Source organism: Pteropus vampyrus, unplaced genomic scaffold, assembly GCF_000151845.1.
Source record: "Pteropus vampyrus isolate Shadow unplaced genomic scaffold, Pvam_2.0 Scaffold405, whole genome shotgun sequence".
Lineage (NCBI taxonomy): Eukaryota > Metazoa > Chordata > Mammalia > Chiroptera > Pteropodidae > Pteropus > Pteropus vampyrus.
In genome coordinates this window covers 133,123-147,868 of record NW_011889186.1, presented here as the reverse complement: position 1 = coordinate 147,868, position 14,746 = coordinate 133,123, and the positions used below count along the sequence as shown (strand labels likewise).

The 14,746-nt window shown below is 64.3% G+C and overlaps 2 protein-coding genes and 1 long non-coding RNA gene across 13 annotated transcripts in view; 2 read left to right on the top strand and 1 right to left on the bottom strand.

The window, feature by feature from the left end:
• The window catches only part of LRRC56 (leucine rich repeat containing 56), an 18,777-nt gene extending 8,290 nt beyond the window's left edge, over positions 1-10,487 (bottom strand). For 5 of the 9 annotated variants that reach the window (XM_023523744.1, XM_023523745.1, XM_011380781.2 and 2 more), the window contains exons 1-5: positions 9,212-10,487; positions 8,212-8,285; positions 7,522-7,709; positions 4,456-4,543; positions 3,842-3,902 (exon numbers count right to left, since the gene is read on the bottom strand). In XM_023523744.1, coding sequence (XP_023379512.1) covers positions 3,842-3,902; positions 4,456-4,543; positions 7,522-7,698 — 326 coding nt within the window. In that variant the 5' untranslated portion in view covers positions 7,699-7,709; positions 8,212-8,285; positions 9,212-10,487. Of the gene's footprint in view, positions 1-3,841; positions 3,903-4,455; positions 4,544-7,521; positions 7,737-7,766; positions 8,286-9,211 lie in introns of all 9 variants that reach the window. The other 4 variants (XM_023523746.1, XM_023523748.1, XM_023523747.1 and 1 more) reach the window with 4 other exon arrangements.
• LOC111731889 lies at positions 118-3,124 on the top strand. Its single transcript, XR_002777363.1, has 3 exons — positions 118-1,718; positions 1,863-1,947; positions 2,883-3,124. It is a non-coding gene; the product is annotated as an uncharacterized LOC111731889 (long non-coding RNA).
• Positions 10,488-11,247: 760 nt separating the features above from the next.
• Positions 11,248-14,354, top strand: HRAS (HRas proto-oncogene, GTPase). Of its 3 annotated transcripts, none has more exons than XM_011380775.2 (6): positions 11,248-11,385; positions 12,601-12,762; positions 12,944-13,122; positions 13,220-13,379; positions 13,468-13,529; positions 13,935-14,354. In XM_011380775.2, exons 2-6 carry the CDS (start codon positions 12,652-12,654, stop codon positions 13,996-13,998), a joined length of 576 nt encoding a protein of 191 aa, XP_011379077.1. In that variant the 5' UTR covers positions 11,248-11,385; positions 12,601-12,651; the 3' UTR covers positions 13,999-14,354. The 3 variants fall into 3 exon arrangements, with proteins under 3 accessions (XP_011379077.1, XP_011379079.1, XP_011379078.1); XM_011380777.2 differs by having other exon boundaries at positions 11,248-11,506; XM_011380776.2 differs by lacking the exon at positions 13,468-13,529 and having other exon boundaries at positions 11,249-11,385.
• The last annotated feature ends 392 nt before the right edge of the window (positions 14,355-14,746 follow it).

Below are 14,746 nucleotides of genomic sequence, written 5' to 3'. Positions count from 1 at the left end.
AGTAAACGCCGTTTTGATGTAGCAGTGATTTAAAAATATTCCAGCATGATCAAGTAGTAGCGCTGCAGGAATGTAAGGCTGAGTGACCATCGTGAGCCCTGTCCATGGCGTCCAGGGCCTCAGTAGACTAAAGGAGAAATGTCGTTTTGTGATACGTCGACAGGTGCCGGGGGCTTTGGACACGCGGCCACTGGGGTCGGGAACAAACCAGGAATGCTGGCTATTCTCACCGCGACTTTTTCACGCACTGGTCAACAGGCCCTGGCCAGTGCCGTAAGATAAGAAAAAGACATGCGAGGATTGGAAGTGAGAGCCAGCACCCATAACTTGCTGGTGATGTGATCGAGACCCCACCTGCATTAAGGAGTCACTTAAATTGATAAGAGAGTTTGGCAATACCACTAAAGACAAAACCAAGATACGGTACTGCCAGATATAACGGACCCGTTTATAAAAACCAAGCGTTTGATTGACTTAAAATATCTATCCTCAATCAACATAGCGTTTCTCTGCATTTGCAAAAACCAGCCAGGAAACACAAGAGAAACAGGAGCTCACTCTGCTCGTACAAACGCTCTGATCACGTGGGAATTGATTTGGTTCTGGTTTTCGGAAGCCTGGCTTCAGAGCAGGCTGCTGTCCTGCCTGTTCCGAGCGGCGGCAGGTGGGCGGGGGGTCCTGGTTAGCCCCCTCCAATCATAACTGCATCCCCTCGCTGGTGGCTGGTGCAGGGGAGTGTAGACCAGACACAGTTCTGGCCGAGGAAACAGGAGGAAGGCTGGATCGAGCTCCCCCCAACTCCGAGGTTGTGGTCCTCACCCCCACACCCCAGGCACCTCAGAATGTGGCCAATTTGGAGACAGGGTCTTTGCAGATGTAGTCAGTCAGCGTGAGACCACGTGGAGCAGGTGGGCCCCGATCCAATGTGACTGTGTCCTCATAAGGAGGGACTTTGGACACAGATACTCACACGGGGACACGCCACGTGAACAGGAAGGCAGAGACCGCGGCAATATGTCTCCAAGCCGGGAACCAGCCGAGGAGGACGGCGGAGGACATGGCTTCTCCTTCACTGCCCCGGAGGGAAGCGGATCTGCCCACACCTCGACGCTGACCTCTGGCCTCCAGAACCGGCCGTCCGGTTCCCGTTGCCGCTTTGTTAGCCGCCCCAGGGAACAAACGCGCACGCCAGGCTAAGGGTGCCACCATGCAGTGTGAGGGGACACGCATGAAGATGAGGGGTTACATGCTGGGGGACCCCGGAGGGGGGAGCCCGGCTGGGCCCCTCGTCTGCTCCCCGGGGTGCGGGGGCTCGGGTCCGCTCTGCCATCTGGGGCTCTCCCGGGGCTCACTGTGGGGGGCGGGCCCGGTGCACGCCGAAGAAACGAACATTTGTCGTTGCTCAGGCCGGGCGAGCACAGGTTTCTGTCACTCGCAGCGGCAGCCGTGCTAGCTGACGACACGCCGTACAGACGGAACCGAGACCGTGACAACGTAAGAGCACGTGAGCGGAGAGAGACACCGCATTCCGGACGCGGACGACAAATGAGCCCACCTGAAAAACCCCAATTCCAGGAAGACCAGTGAGCGTGACACCCAGCAAACCATTGTTAGGTCCACACGTGAGAGTAAGTGCGGGAACGGCTCGGTCCACGTGGGAAGAGACAAGGCCGTGGACATTCCCACGCCGACACGGAGCCACGAAGAGCGTCGTGCGGGTGAGGGACAGGGCAGCTGGGACGTGCTCGCGACCACGGGGACTCGCGGGCTCGCCGGGCGGAGGTGCTGGGAAGACGGGCGCACTAGGTGGCAGAAAAGAAACCAGTCCCCCGCGCCCCCCATAATTGAAGGTGACCTCGCAGGTAAGCGGCATGAAGGACCGGAAAGTGAACAGTGAGACCAGAAAGCCAGCAGGAGAAAGAGCAGAATGTCTCCAGGATCTTGGGAGTGAGGAAAAACCCCCTGAATGACAGCAGAGCACCGGCCGCAATCGCGGGTCGGAGCGAACCAGGACGAAGGGTTCAGGTGTACGCGGCGTTGACGGGAGGGGGCGGGGAGAGCCGGGCAGTCTGCCACGCACGCAGGCTGCGCGAGGGACCCCTGCATGCGAGGGACCCGGAGCCAACGGGGAGGGCCGGCCCGCCTGAGCCGGAGCGCAGGGCGAGGCACGCGGGGCCTGACACGCTGGGTCCCCGGGGAAATGCACGCCTTAGGTTGTGCTGAGAACTGCCCTTTCCATTGCTTGGATGATTCCCGAGTCACCGTGGAGCTTCAGAGACTGTGGGTGTGGTTTCCTCCGCACAGTCCGTGCCATATCAGGGGTCAGCACGGCAGGCCCGCCTGGGCCTCCCCCACCTGGACGGGACACCTGTCCTCGCACGTGACACGTCTGTCCAGGGCCTGCGTGCTCTCTCAGCTCCTGACGCATTGGTGGCCCTGACGTTAAGTTACGCCCCGGCCCCCATGACGTCCCTCCTCCCAGCTTGGTGACGATGCCGGGTCACTGGACAGCCGCACTTTGTCAGGTGGTCTCTTTTGACAAGTTTCCGTCCACGTCATGTGCCAGCGCCGTGTGGCCGAGTGTCAGGGTTCAGGGACAGAAAGAACTCGGAGCTCGCCACTGTCTTCAGGGAACAGAACACCTTTTAGTAACGTTTACGATCTAATCATTTTTTCATAGAATTTTTGTTTGTTTTCTTGGAATTGAATATTTTCTTCCGTTACAAGTGGCACATCATATTTCTTAACTTTCCAATGCCGTCCACTTCTTTTTATAGTTTTCATCCTTTATTTTATACGCTTTTCATACACTCGTATTGGCCTTTGAGCCACTCTGTAAGCCTTAACATGAAGGAGTCACTCCGACTTTTTGTCTTTGTTAGGTATCGATGCCACCATCCGAGCGTTGCTTAAGCACGGACTCAGGGCACGTTCCTGAAGGCCCCCTTCCGGACTGTTCCCCGCAGGACACACGTCACACGGGGCCATGGGCCCAGCCGGCTTCTCTGCCCTCTGAGCACCCAGAGTCTTCTGTGTCCAGACCTTTGAGCATTTTATGAAATTCTTTTTGATGCGAATTTGATAAACATCAGTATACGTAAGAGAGATCAGGAACACATTTAAAGTGAGGTTGCTCAATAAATTCCTCTATCGCCTCACATGACAATCACTGGATACGGCACTTGGAGCCCATTTGGGCCCTGGAGAGCTGCCTGCAGGTCTAGCGTCCTGCCTCTCATCGGCAGGCCGGCTGCACAGGGCCAGGGGCTGTCACGAAATCCATTCCGCTCAAATGCCAACAATAAAGCCTGACGTTCCTTCAGCCCCGTGAGCGAGCCAGAAGCCACTGCCCGGTCTCGAGTCCTGGGTTCTGCCTTCGAAGGTGGTGCGGGGAGCGCGGATGTGTTTCCTATGGGCCGAGGTCTGTCCAACAGAGGCCACGCCCATCTGCTCCTCCCCCTGCCACCGATGGCACCAGCAAGAGCCCCAGCTCCTGGCCCTCCCAGTAGGGGACGCCCCAAACCCTGAAGGTCAGCAGGCGCCTCTGGGCACAGCACGGTGGGTCCTTGGGGACCTTGTCAGCCACACCACCTGGTGTGACTGGCCTGACCCTGACCACAGACCCAGTGTCACCCTTAGTGGGTGCTGCCAGCTGGCTGGGGCAGGTGATGGCAGCTGCATGCAGTCAGGCGGGAAGGGCTGCGTGAGGGCCATGGCTGGCCAGCTGGCAGGACGCCCAGGAGTCTCTCAACGGGGACCTGCCCCAGAGACCTCGCACTCCCTGAGACCTCCCCTCAGCTCTGCAGGACCCCACCCCGAGCAGGCCAGGAAGGGCACTCACCTCACGGAGCCCAGGCGGCTGCCGTTCAGCTTCAGTTGGCTGAGGCTGGGCAGGTGCACCCCTGTGAGCCACAGGGGGGGACAGGTCAGAGGCCACCTCTCAGCACCTCCAGAGGCACTGGTGCCCTCAGCCCCCACTGCCCGGGGCTGCCCCGAGGCCCAGCGACATTGCTTCCGTCTGTGACCAGGTCCAGGTGAAGCGCGCAGGGCAGGGCAGGGCAGAGAAGGTGCACCTGAGCCAACTCGGCCACACTGGAGGCCACCAGGCCCCCGGAGTTGGCTGCTGAAGCCTGGGTCCCATCCCCAGCCACCTACCCTGGCCCCCATACCAGTAACCCCATACCACCACCTCCATCAGCTCGTGGCACTGGAGCCCCCCAGAGCACAGAAACGCTTCAGCCAGTGTCCCTGCTTAACCCAAAGTCCCCGGGAAAGGGATCTGAGCCACTCACTCCTACACAGAACAGAGCCTGGCCCTGTGACAAACCCTGATCCCTGGAAAGAGGGGTGCAGTGGCCCAAAGACCGGAGCCCGGCAGGCAGAAACCCAGTGAGCAGACCCTTAGTGAGTGGTCTGGCCCTGGTGGGGGTGGGTGCGGACAAGGCGGGCTCTCACCGAAATTCCCCAGGCTGTGCTCACGGGTGTCCACGCACACGTCCAGCACGCTCACCAGCCGAAGGTCGTCCACCTGGGCCAGGGCCTGCTGCAGAAACCCACGGGGAGTCAGCCCTGGGGACTGGACAGCGGTCGTGCCCCCCCGGTGACACCCCTGCCTTTGGCCTCGGTCCTGGAGCCGGTGGCAGACACTTCCCTGCCTTGTCCAGGTTGACCTTGGCTATGGGCGGTTTTGCGTGGTGAGTAGAAGTGGACGTGAAATGAGCAACCACTCGTGCGTGGCTGGCGGGGCCGCTGGCGGAGAAGCGCCTGGCCTGGGGGTGCCCGTCTGCGGAAGAGACCCGCGCAGGACCCGATGCAGCCGGGGCCAGCTCTGCGGAGCACCGCGGGCCCTGGCCGTCCCCGGGCCGTGGACGAGGGCACTGCTGGTCGGGCTCTGGCTACGGTGTGTCACCGCAGCGACAGCTGTCATGCAAACTGGGGGGGCCCAGATGTGGCTCCAATAGCCCACTACAAACACAGCTCCACAGTGTGACACCGGATTTGGGGCTGGGTTGGGGGCGACGTGAGCGTTACTGGAGCTGGAAAGGTGGAGACCGTGTCACGCGACAGTGCCGTTTTTGGTATAACAGTGGTAGAAAACAATGCACACAACGAACTTGCGACATGGGGAGACGTGGGGGTGGAGTGAGCTGGCTCTGGCGAATGGCATTTGATAAGGTGCCATGAGAGAGAGCGGATGGGAGGGCGTGCGGGCTGAACCTGGGCAGCAGAAGGGAACACTGAGACCCAGTTGGACTCGACCTCGGCAGGGGGTCTTGGGAGGGGACAGTCGGAGTCTCCAGGAAGCCCAAGACCCCAGGTTCCAGCGACTGAGACTGCATGAGAGAAGTACGCGCAGAAACCACCTCAGGTGTGGCTCTGGGCACCTGGCTTTGACTGGACTCAACCGTGCTAAAAAGCATGGGGGCTCTGGACCACTGGCCGCGGCCTGGACCGACGTTGACCACCTGTGACAATGGTGTTGGGGGCCACGTGCATATAGGAGGGTGCTCTCTGGGTGGGGAAGGACAGGGGTCCCAGGGGGACCTCCTGGGACCCACACCTGGGGCAGACTGGGCTCTCATCAAAGCACGTCCCTGGCACAGGGCCTGGCAAACACTCGGCCGGCGGGTGGCAGCTGGCCATGACCACAGTGACCGCCAGGCAGCCCCCGGGCCCCCTTCTCACATGGGGGAGGCTGGCGAGTCACTCCGTCCCCCGTGAAGCAGTGCTGTGGGGGCCACACCGGCCGTTTGCCTGCCTGGGTCTCCTGGATAAGCCCTTCCTCAGATGAGCCCTTGGGGGCACCCGTGCTGGCCTGCTGCCCGTGCCCCACAGTGGACCGCAAGGGTAGCTCCACGTGGCTCGGTCAGCCAGGGTCCCAGCTGAAGCCCACGTGCGGCTGGAGCAGAGCCGGCTGCAAACCCCTGGGCCTGAGCAGAGATACCTGTCGGGGTCAAGTGCGGGCGGCTGCGGTCAGCCCCCCATGGCTGTACGTGACGGATTCGGCGACCTGGGGGCCCAGGTGTCGGGGACAGAGCCAGCGAGGACTGCGGCAGAGCACCGTAGGTCAACAAAATTCCCCGAGGACAGGCCTGAGGAGGGCGCAATGGCCACACCTGCCCTGGTGCCCCCACCTACTCCAGCCAAACAATCCCCTCTGGTCCCCCTGCGAGTGAACACGCAGCGCAGAGGAACTGACAGACACTCCAGGGGGCGGCAAGACACCTGCAGGTGACCGTCCTTGGTCCGTCCCAGCCTGGCCTGCTGGGCGAGGCTCCTAGTGTGTGGTGCTGGGCAGGTGATAAGGCCAGGTCCACCTCCAGGCCCAGCCAGGGTGTCATGGGGGTCACCGCCCTGCTGGACGCTGCTCCTGACCCAGTCCCACCTGATATCCAGGGAGGGGTTGAGAAGGACAGGAGCCCCGTCCCCAGCAATGTGTTCCTGGCCAGCTGCTCTGTCCACCAGCTTCCCAGTCTCCTCCCAGAGTCCGGCTGTTTCCAGGAGGGCCTGGGGCAGGACGATACCGCCAGCTCCGCGGACACTGGCCCCTCTCCCGCATCAGCCTACCGTCTCTGGACCCAGACCTCATGTGCGACAAGGGCTGGAAGTCCCTGGAGCTGGCCGGCCTAGAAGTTGCTCACAGCTCTGAGCCTGTCTCTATTTCCTGGGGCCAGACAGGGGCTGTCGATGAGCCAGGAGCGGACAGATTCTGGTGTGACAGTTCACACTGACAGTTCCACGCTGGATGGTGGGACTGAGAAGGTAGGCTGAGTGTCACAGTGTCACATACGCTGAGGGCCAGCGGGAGCGGGCGGGCAGGTGGGAGTTTCTTGTCCGCCTGCAGTGACCAGACGGCACGAACCCTTCTCTGAGTCTGTCAGGAAGGGGGGCGGGGACGTCCGGCAGCCAGCTGCGTGTGTGGGCACGTCACTCAGGTGTCTCCAAGGAGCCCCTCCCCGTGTGCCTCTCGCTCCGTGAAAGTGTGGGGCAGCGAGGGAGGGCTTCGGCGGTGGCAGCATCTGCTCCCCCCACCATGGCCAATGGCAAAGAGAAGCGTGGGCAGGAAGGGCGTGCGGGGTGCTGGCACGTGCAGGGCTGCTCGCAGCAGTCACCGGGGGCACCTGCAGTCAGAGGGCCCTGCAGAACCTGCTGGGCCCCAGGGTGGGGCATGGGGGTAACAGTGAGCCCCGCCCCGGATCTGGGAGAAAGCCGACACCGGTTGCCCAGAGGTGGTGGGCGTGGCCCTGGCAGCGCGTGGTACCACTTGTTCCCCGCGTGTGGCACCTCCCGCGTGTGCCCTTGGTGGCACCAGAACGTCAGCGGCCCGCACGCAGTGGGTGCGCAGCGAACACTTGCGGAATTCCTGTTGGCTCAGCCCTTCCCGGGGCCTGAGTGCCTGGGACACGGTGGGACTAAGGGCATCCATCAGACAGACAGGCCAGGAGAGCCGGGGACAGAGGGCAGGCTGGACCTCGGTTCCAGACTGTCACCCCACGCAGGCCCCAGCCCCCTGGCACTCACCAGTCGGGCAGGTGACAGGTACTCCTGCACCAGCCGCTCGCCGTGGCCGTCCCCATGGCTGCCCAGGTCCTTGGCCTGCGGGCAGGGATTGTGCAGGCCCTGCCAGCTCAGCTCCCGGACCTGGACACTGGCTGTGCTCGGCCGAGGCCCACAGGCCCTGTCCCAGGTCTGGTCCATTCACGTCTACCCTGCCAGGGAGGAGCAGAGGGCCGAGGACAGGCCTGAGGAGGGCGCAGAGAAAGAGGCTTCGCTCTTTCTCTGATCCGCAGCCTGGTGTAGACCCCAGTGCAGCCCTCAACATGTATCCACACACGGCAAGCCCCTGGAGCCCACCCCCAGCCTGGACATGGCTCTGCTGCTCTCACTTGGCCTGACCAAGGGTCTCATGGTCCCCGCCCCGAGCCTTGGCTCACACCTCCTGCCCGGGCAGGTCACCATCTCTGTGCTTCTGCCCATTCTTCAGGGTCCCCATGAGGGGTGCCAGCTCCAGGCCTCCCCATCTGAGGTCCCACTAGACTGTGAGCCTGGGCGTGCTGGCCCCGCGTTGCATTTGCTTAGCTGCCTGCCACGACCAGGAGCGAGCCACGACCTCAGGCTGAGCTGTGCATTCTCTCTCTGGTGGTCTCTGAGCCTGGGGGGCCAGCACCAGGGTCTCGGGCACCTGACCCCTGTGTCCACTGAGCCCCTCACCTGGAGGCAGCTGCCTTTTCCCACTGTGGGTCAAACATCCGGACAAGGGGGTCGCATGTGGCCCCAGGTGGCACCTGCAAGAGAGAGTCGGGCTGGTCAGGTCCTGGCCCAGGCCACTGTGCCCAGAAGCGAGCACGTGCGGAGGTGGCAGGGCCTGGCAGCCTGGGTCCTTTCTATCACCTCAATGGGGCACTTGGCCTGGCTGATGAGGAAGACGGCCAGCTGGGTGAGTAAGGGTGGGGCCTGCCGCCTCCCAGGGGACACAGTGGGACTAAGGGCATCCATCAGGCCGTGAGGAGGGCGTGGGTGGGCCGGGCTGCAGCACCGGCAGCACTAAGGGCCAAGCCCACTGCCCTGTCCCTTCTGTGCCTGAGAGCGGCTGGCTCGAGGTCTTGCCCACGACTGGGCCCAGCGTGTCTGTCCAGTCCAGCCCGAAGGTCTTGGGGTCTGAGGAGCAGGGCCTCTTTGGAGGCTGTGGCTCCTATCTAGACACTTCCCACATTCATGCACTGCCCCGCCCCTGGCCATGTTGTTCCAGGCCCGGTTCCCACCCCGCCCTGCCTCTCTGTAGGCCCCCGGAGCTGGAAACCTAGGTGCCTATCTGTCTCTACAGCCCAGGACAGTGCCGGCCCCTGGCCTGGCTCACGAGCTCTCTGGGTGCCCTTCACCACACAGGCAGGGGCTCTGAGGGCAGAGTCTACTCACCCTCATGTCCCCACCACGGAACCCCCTGGCAGAGTCTGCTGCCTGCCTCCATCTCTCCCCAGGGGCAGGGCAGGGGGCCCCTCCTGTCTCAGTGACTGGGAGCCCTCAGAGCCTGGCCAGGGATTGTAGGCAAGGTCTCCAGGGGACCAGATTTGACATCCCAGGACAGCCTTGAGTCCCCCACTGGTTTTGATACTCTATCCTCGCGCCCGCCCCTCGGCCTCAGTTTCCCCTCTGGCACCAGAGAGATAGCGAAGCCCGAGGGCTGGAACCCGAAGGCGCACTCGGCTCTCACCTGAGGGCTCCGCCCGGGTGCCCCGGCCCCGGGGGCTCGGCCCTGGGCGCCCTCCGCCTCCCGGCGCTCTCTCGGATTCCGGGTTGTTCTTCCGGCCGCGGGGTTGCAGGGCCTGGGAGCCATAGCAACGGGGGCAGGGCCTCATTTGAATAATCAAATATTCATGAGCATCGGGAATCACCCTGGCTCTGCCAGGCCGAGCCACACCCCTTGGCAACGGTTGCTATGGCAGGCCGGCGGGGGTATAGCCCCGCACGCGCGTGGGCTCCCCTCGAGCCGGGAGGGGAGGTCGGGTGGAGGTGACACACCGTCAGGCTGGGGTGTGGGGCGCAGACCGCCAGGTGTCAGCACCTTGCAAAAGCCACCTGTGGTGGGAACACGCGTCCGCCTTTTCCAGATGAGAGTCGCCTCTGTAAAGGTCGTCCTGAGGACGGGATTTACCTCTGCCTGCAGGTGTGGCCGATGCCACGACAAAAGGAATTGCCATGGGAGAGGACTCCTTGAGGGCAAGGGAAGTGAAGACCTGGATGAGGCCAGAGTCCACTCCTGCAAGGGACACCGCCCCCCGCATGCATTCGTCCGCCTTTACTTCGCGTCTACGCGCTTCAGGCGCGATCGGGCTCTGTTCCAGTTGTAGCACAGTGCACAGGACAGCCAGCCCGACACTGCCAGGACGCGTGGGGTCGAGGCCGTCGTGGGGCAGAGGAGACCCCCAGGGCCAAGGCCTGTGCTCGAGGAAGAGCACCCGAGCCGGCGTGGGAGTGGGATGCGACTGGGTCCAGCTGATCAGAGGCAGGTCGAACGCTATGCGTAATGCACCATTCTTTCTTGTAAATAAATTTAAATTTACTTTTAAATTTTTAAAAAAATGTTAGAAATATGTCTTTGATAGTCTTGAAAGGAGCCAGTACGTGCACGTTTGTGCTTTGGGTGGGCGGAAACTTCAGTTCACACCCCTATGGCAACTCTTGGGTCGCATTCTTTAGGCACCGTTTGTTAATTAGGCCACACGGTGAGCTTCTGCAGGGCTGGGTTTGAGGGAGCTGGGGGGGTCGGCAGTCCACAGGGCCCGCCCGAGTTGGGGGAGGCGGGGAGAGGGGCTGTCCTCGGAGGGCCGGACAGGGCTGCGGGATTGAGACGGGACTCCGGGATTGAGACGGACGCCGTTGCGCGGGCTCAGAGGTCCCCGCCTAGCCCAGGCGCTCTAGCTTTGCTTAATACTGGGCGCACGGCCGTACCACGCCCAACGTCCCCACCCCAGCTAGGAGGGCGGGGGCGGCCGTCCCGGAGCCACCTGCGGGGAAGAGGGTGCAGGACAGTCGGGCCCCCAGCCACTGGGGGCCCCTAGCCTCCTGGAGCGGGCTGGGCCTGCTTCCGGGGCCCTACCCTCTCTCCGGAGGCCCCGCCGCCTTCTCCAGCCCCAAGCTCAGGGGGCGACCTTAGTGCTCGCCCTGCGGGCTCCGCCCTCCCTGAGGGCTGTCTCTTCCGCTCTCGGGTCCCCTCGGTGGGCTACGCAACGCGGCGCAGGGAAGGCCTCTAGGGAAGCGGACGCGGCTGTGCGCGCCGTCAAGGTGCCCAGGAGCCCGATGCCAGGCTCCCGGAGCAGCTCAAGGGGCTGGAGCCGGACCCTGGCGACCGCGCCCCAGTTCACACCCGGCCGCCGCCGCCGCGCTTCCCCGCACGGTCTCTATCTCCTTGGGAGTCCGGCCTGTTCTCGGGAGAGTCCAGGCCCTCCCCAGAGAAGCCGTCGCTCCAGAGCCCTCGACCCCGGGGCACTCGCTCTTTTCCCGCACGGGCCGAGACACCACCAGGCCGCGCGGCCCACGAGGGCCACCCAGCCCGGCACTGCCCTCCGCGCCTTCCGCTCCCGGAAGCCCCGCCCTGCCGCGGTCTCTGACAGGCGGGCCACTCGGCCAACCGAAGCGGAGCGGGGAGGTGCTGGGGCGGGACCCAGGGCGCACGACCAATGGCAGGCCGCGCCGGGCTGACGGACGGGCTCTGGGCGGGGCGTGCGCGGGCCCCCTACGAGTGTCCGCCGCCTGCGCTCGTGCCCGCCGCCCGCAGCCGGAGCCGCACCCGCCGCGGACGGGTCCCTTGCTCTCAGCGAGCCGCGCGCCCCGGCCCCCGCCCCCGCCCGCCCCGGCCCCGGGGGCAATAGCTCCAGTGAGCGAGCGGTGAGTGCGGCGGGGGGCGGCCGCGGCGGGCCGGGGGTGTTGGAGTTGGTGCGGCGGGGCCGAGCGACCCGAGGCGGGGAGCCGCTGTCTTCGCAGGGCGCGCGGGCGCGCGGGGGCGCAAGTGAGCCGCGGGCGCGGTGCTGCGGCTGGGGGGCTAGGGGCTGCGGGCGGGGGGTGGCGGCGCTGGGTGTGCCAGCGGCGGGTCCACTCTGCCTCGCCGGGCCAGCTCCTCGGGCATTGTGTCCCTGGCCTCCTTGGGGCCCCACAAGTGCCGTCAGGCGGTGTGTAGGGTTCCCCTGCGCCGTGGCCCGCCTGTGGCTGTGAGCTAGGCGGGGTCCCAAGGACCCCCCCCATCTTCCAAGAGCCCAGGCACCCGGCGGCCATCATACAGGGCAGGGAAAGTCTGGGGTTTAGGAAGTCCACTGTCCTCACAAGGGCACCCCCTCATTAAGCTTCAGAAACTGAAGACACCCCAGTTGGGGGCCTTGGCCTCAAGCCTCTTTCCTACCTGTCCCCCGGTTCCCACACTCCTTTGGGTCTTTTCTCGTCCCTCAGCCTGTGCTTGTCGGGAACCCCTGTGCTTACCCCGAACCTTCGCCTGGCACCCTGCTCCTCACCTGCCTTGTTTTCTCCAAACTTGTCAGGGCAGCAGGCCCCCATGGGTTCCCCTTATTTTAACTTATGTTGGCTTCCTCATAGGGACGTAAGCTGAGCCCACCAGGGAAGGGGGGTCTTTCTCTGTCTGCCTGTTGCCCTGTGCCTGGAACAGCTTCTGGCATGTAGTTGGTGCTCGGTCGGTAGATACTTGTCGAATGCACCAACATGCCCAGTGGGACCCGGCACCGATTGTCGGTTGGCACTGGCCTGCCTGGGCACGCTGCTGCACGCTCCACCGTGGCAGGACCTGTCTTGGAGGGAGGGGGACTGGTGACCTCAGCCCACGGCACCGCCAGTTCAGGCTTTCTGCCTACCAGCAACTTCTAATTTGGGTGCGTGGTTGGGAGACGCTCTCAGCTGTCAGCACTGCCTCCGGGACGCCAGCTCCCTGCCTCTCACACAGTCATTAATGTAGCGGAGGCAGGACCCCTCTCCCATGGACTGAAGGTGCCACTGGTGAGCGGCGGGCCTTTGTCCTGGCTGCTACCTGTTACCTGGATGTTGGGGCCCAGAGAGCTCATCAGGGGCCGGGCGTGGCTGATGCAGCTTCCTCTGCAGGTGGGACAGGAGACCACCACAGTGCCTCGCGCTGCGGTCCCTCGAGGAGCGATGACGGAGTATAAGCTCGTGGTGGTGGGCGCTGGAGGCGTGGGGAAGAGTGCCCTGACCATCCAGCTCATCCAGAACCACTTCGTGGACGAATACGACCCCACCATCGAGGTGAGTGGTGCCGCCCACCCGCCCCAGCCCCATGTCCTGACGCGGGCTCACCTTCTGCCTGCTCTGTCGGAGGAGGTCCGTGCACCAGGGGACCTAGCGGCCACAGGAGATCAAGGAGGGGCTGGGAGTGCAAATGCCCCATATCAGGAGGGCTGGGTCCCTAAGGTGTGGCCTCCCACAGGACTCCTACCGGAAGCAAGTGGTCATTGACGGGGAGACGTGTCTGCTGGACATTCTGGACACGGCCGGCCAGGAGGAGTACAGCGCCATGCGGGACCAGTACATGCGCACCGGGGAGGGCTTCCTCTGCGTGTTCGCCATCAACAACACCAAGTCCTTCGAGGACATCCACCAGTACAGGCGAGCTGCCCCCCGTCCTCGGGGGCCTCCCCGTCCTCCTGGTGTGTGCGTCGGATGCAGCCAGCCGGCCGGCCCGCTCACACCTTCCTCCTTGCAGGGAGCAGATCAAGCGGGTGAAGGACTCGGACGACGTGCCCATGGTGCTGGTAGGAAACAAGTGTGACTTGGCTGCACGCACCGTGGAGTCTCGGCAGGCGCAAGACCTGGCCCGCAGCTACGGCATCCCCTACGTCGAGACCTCGGCCAAGACGCGCCAGGTGAGCCGCCCCCACTCCCATGCACAGCTAGCCAGGGCCCCGCCCGCCCCGCCAGGAGCCACGCTCACCGCCCTCTCCCTCGACACAGGGCAGCCGCTCTGGCTCTGGCTCCAGCTCCGGGACCCCCGGGACCCAGCGGCCCCTCGCGCTGTAAGTCTCCCGGGACGCCAGGGCAGCGAGGGCGGCCAGGGCCGGGGTCTGGGCTGAAACAGCTCTAGGGGGAGGTGGAGGTCCCTGGAGAGAGCTGCCCTGAGCCAGGCCGGAGCGGTGACCCTGGGGCCCCCGGCCCTCCCCCCCCACCCCCGAGCGCCCCATGGGCCTTTGGTCTTGACCCTTCAGTGGGCTGTTGGGGACGAGGGCAGGAGCTCAGATAGGAGCAGGGCACAGACCCGGGCCCCCTGCCCTGCGCCATCTGCTGAAGAGCAGGTGTCTGCGGGGGCCCTGGGGAGCCAGGCCAGGCTCTGTCTGTGGGTGCGGGCGGGGCGGGGCAGGGTGTGCCGGGGCCCGCGGCAGGGGTCTGCTGGCCCGCCGTGCTGAGCAGCCCCTCATCCCCAGGGCGTGGAGGACGCCTTCTACACGCTGGTGCGCGAGATTCGGCAGCACAAGGTGCGCAAGCTGAGCCCGCCGGATGAGGGCGGCCCCGGCTGCCTGAGCTGCAGGTGCCTGCTCTCCTGACGCCGCCTTGCCCCCCGAGGGCCCTCCTGCTCCTCCGCCAGCCGCACAGGCCCGGGCCTGGAGGGGCCGGATGCTGGGAGGAGGTGCAGACGGAGCAAGGAGGGGGAAGGAAGGAAATGCCGCCGGAGCCCGGCCAGCCCAGGGTCAGTGGACAGAGTGACCGCAGACCTCCCAGGACGCTGTGCACAGACTGTCGCGGACTGATGCCACCGGCACCGCAACCCGGCTATTCCACCTCCCAGCCCCATCCTGGCCCGTCGGGCACAGGTTCAGTTGCAGTAAATTATTTGATGGTCTTCACCCTGGCGTCTGGCTGAGGCTGGGCAGCTGCCGTGTGCATGGCCTTGAGTCAAGGCATGGTGGCAACTTCAGCTCGGGGGGCGGCAGCCCCTCTGGTGCTTCCTGCAGGGCTCTAGGGCACTGCTGGGACGTGTGGGGGCTCGCGTTTTAATATGAAACGCTTTACTGACCTTTGATCAGCAAGGGGGAGAGTTGGGACCAAGAGCACCTCTCGTCCCTTGTGGGGGGTCTTCTTAGGGAACACTGAAACCAGAGGGGTGGGGCTGGTGTCTCCCACCTTGGAGCTTCTTGACTGCAGGTGGGGTCCCATTTCCTGGGCTTTAGGGATCCTGAAAGGCAGTGGCTGGTGACCGGCAGAGGGCAGGCCCTGGCCCATTGGGTCTGTGCCCGCC

Bases quoted from the DNA above. Each gene is read 5' to 3' on its own strand.
- HRAS (XM_011380775.2), top strand. From the start codon at position 12,652: ATGACGGAGTATAAGCTCGTGGTGGTGGGCGCTGGAGGCGTGGGGAAG. The intron at 12,763-12,943 runs GTGAGTGGTGCC...GGCCTCCCACAG, and splicing joins AATACGACCCCACCATCGAG to GACTCCTACCGGAAGCAAGT. The intron at 13,530-13,934 runs GTAAGTCTCCCG...CCTCATCCCCAG, and splicing joins ACCCAGCGGCCCCTCGCGCT to GGCGTGGAGGACGCCTTCTA.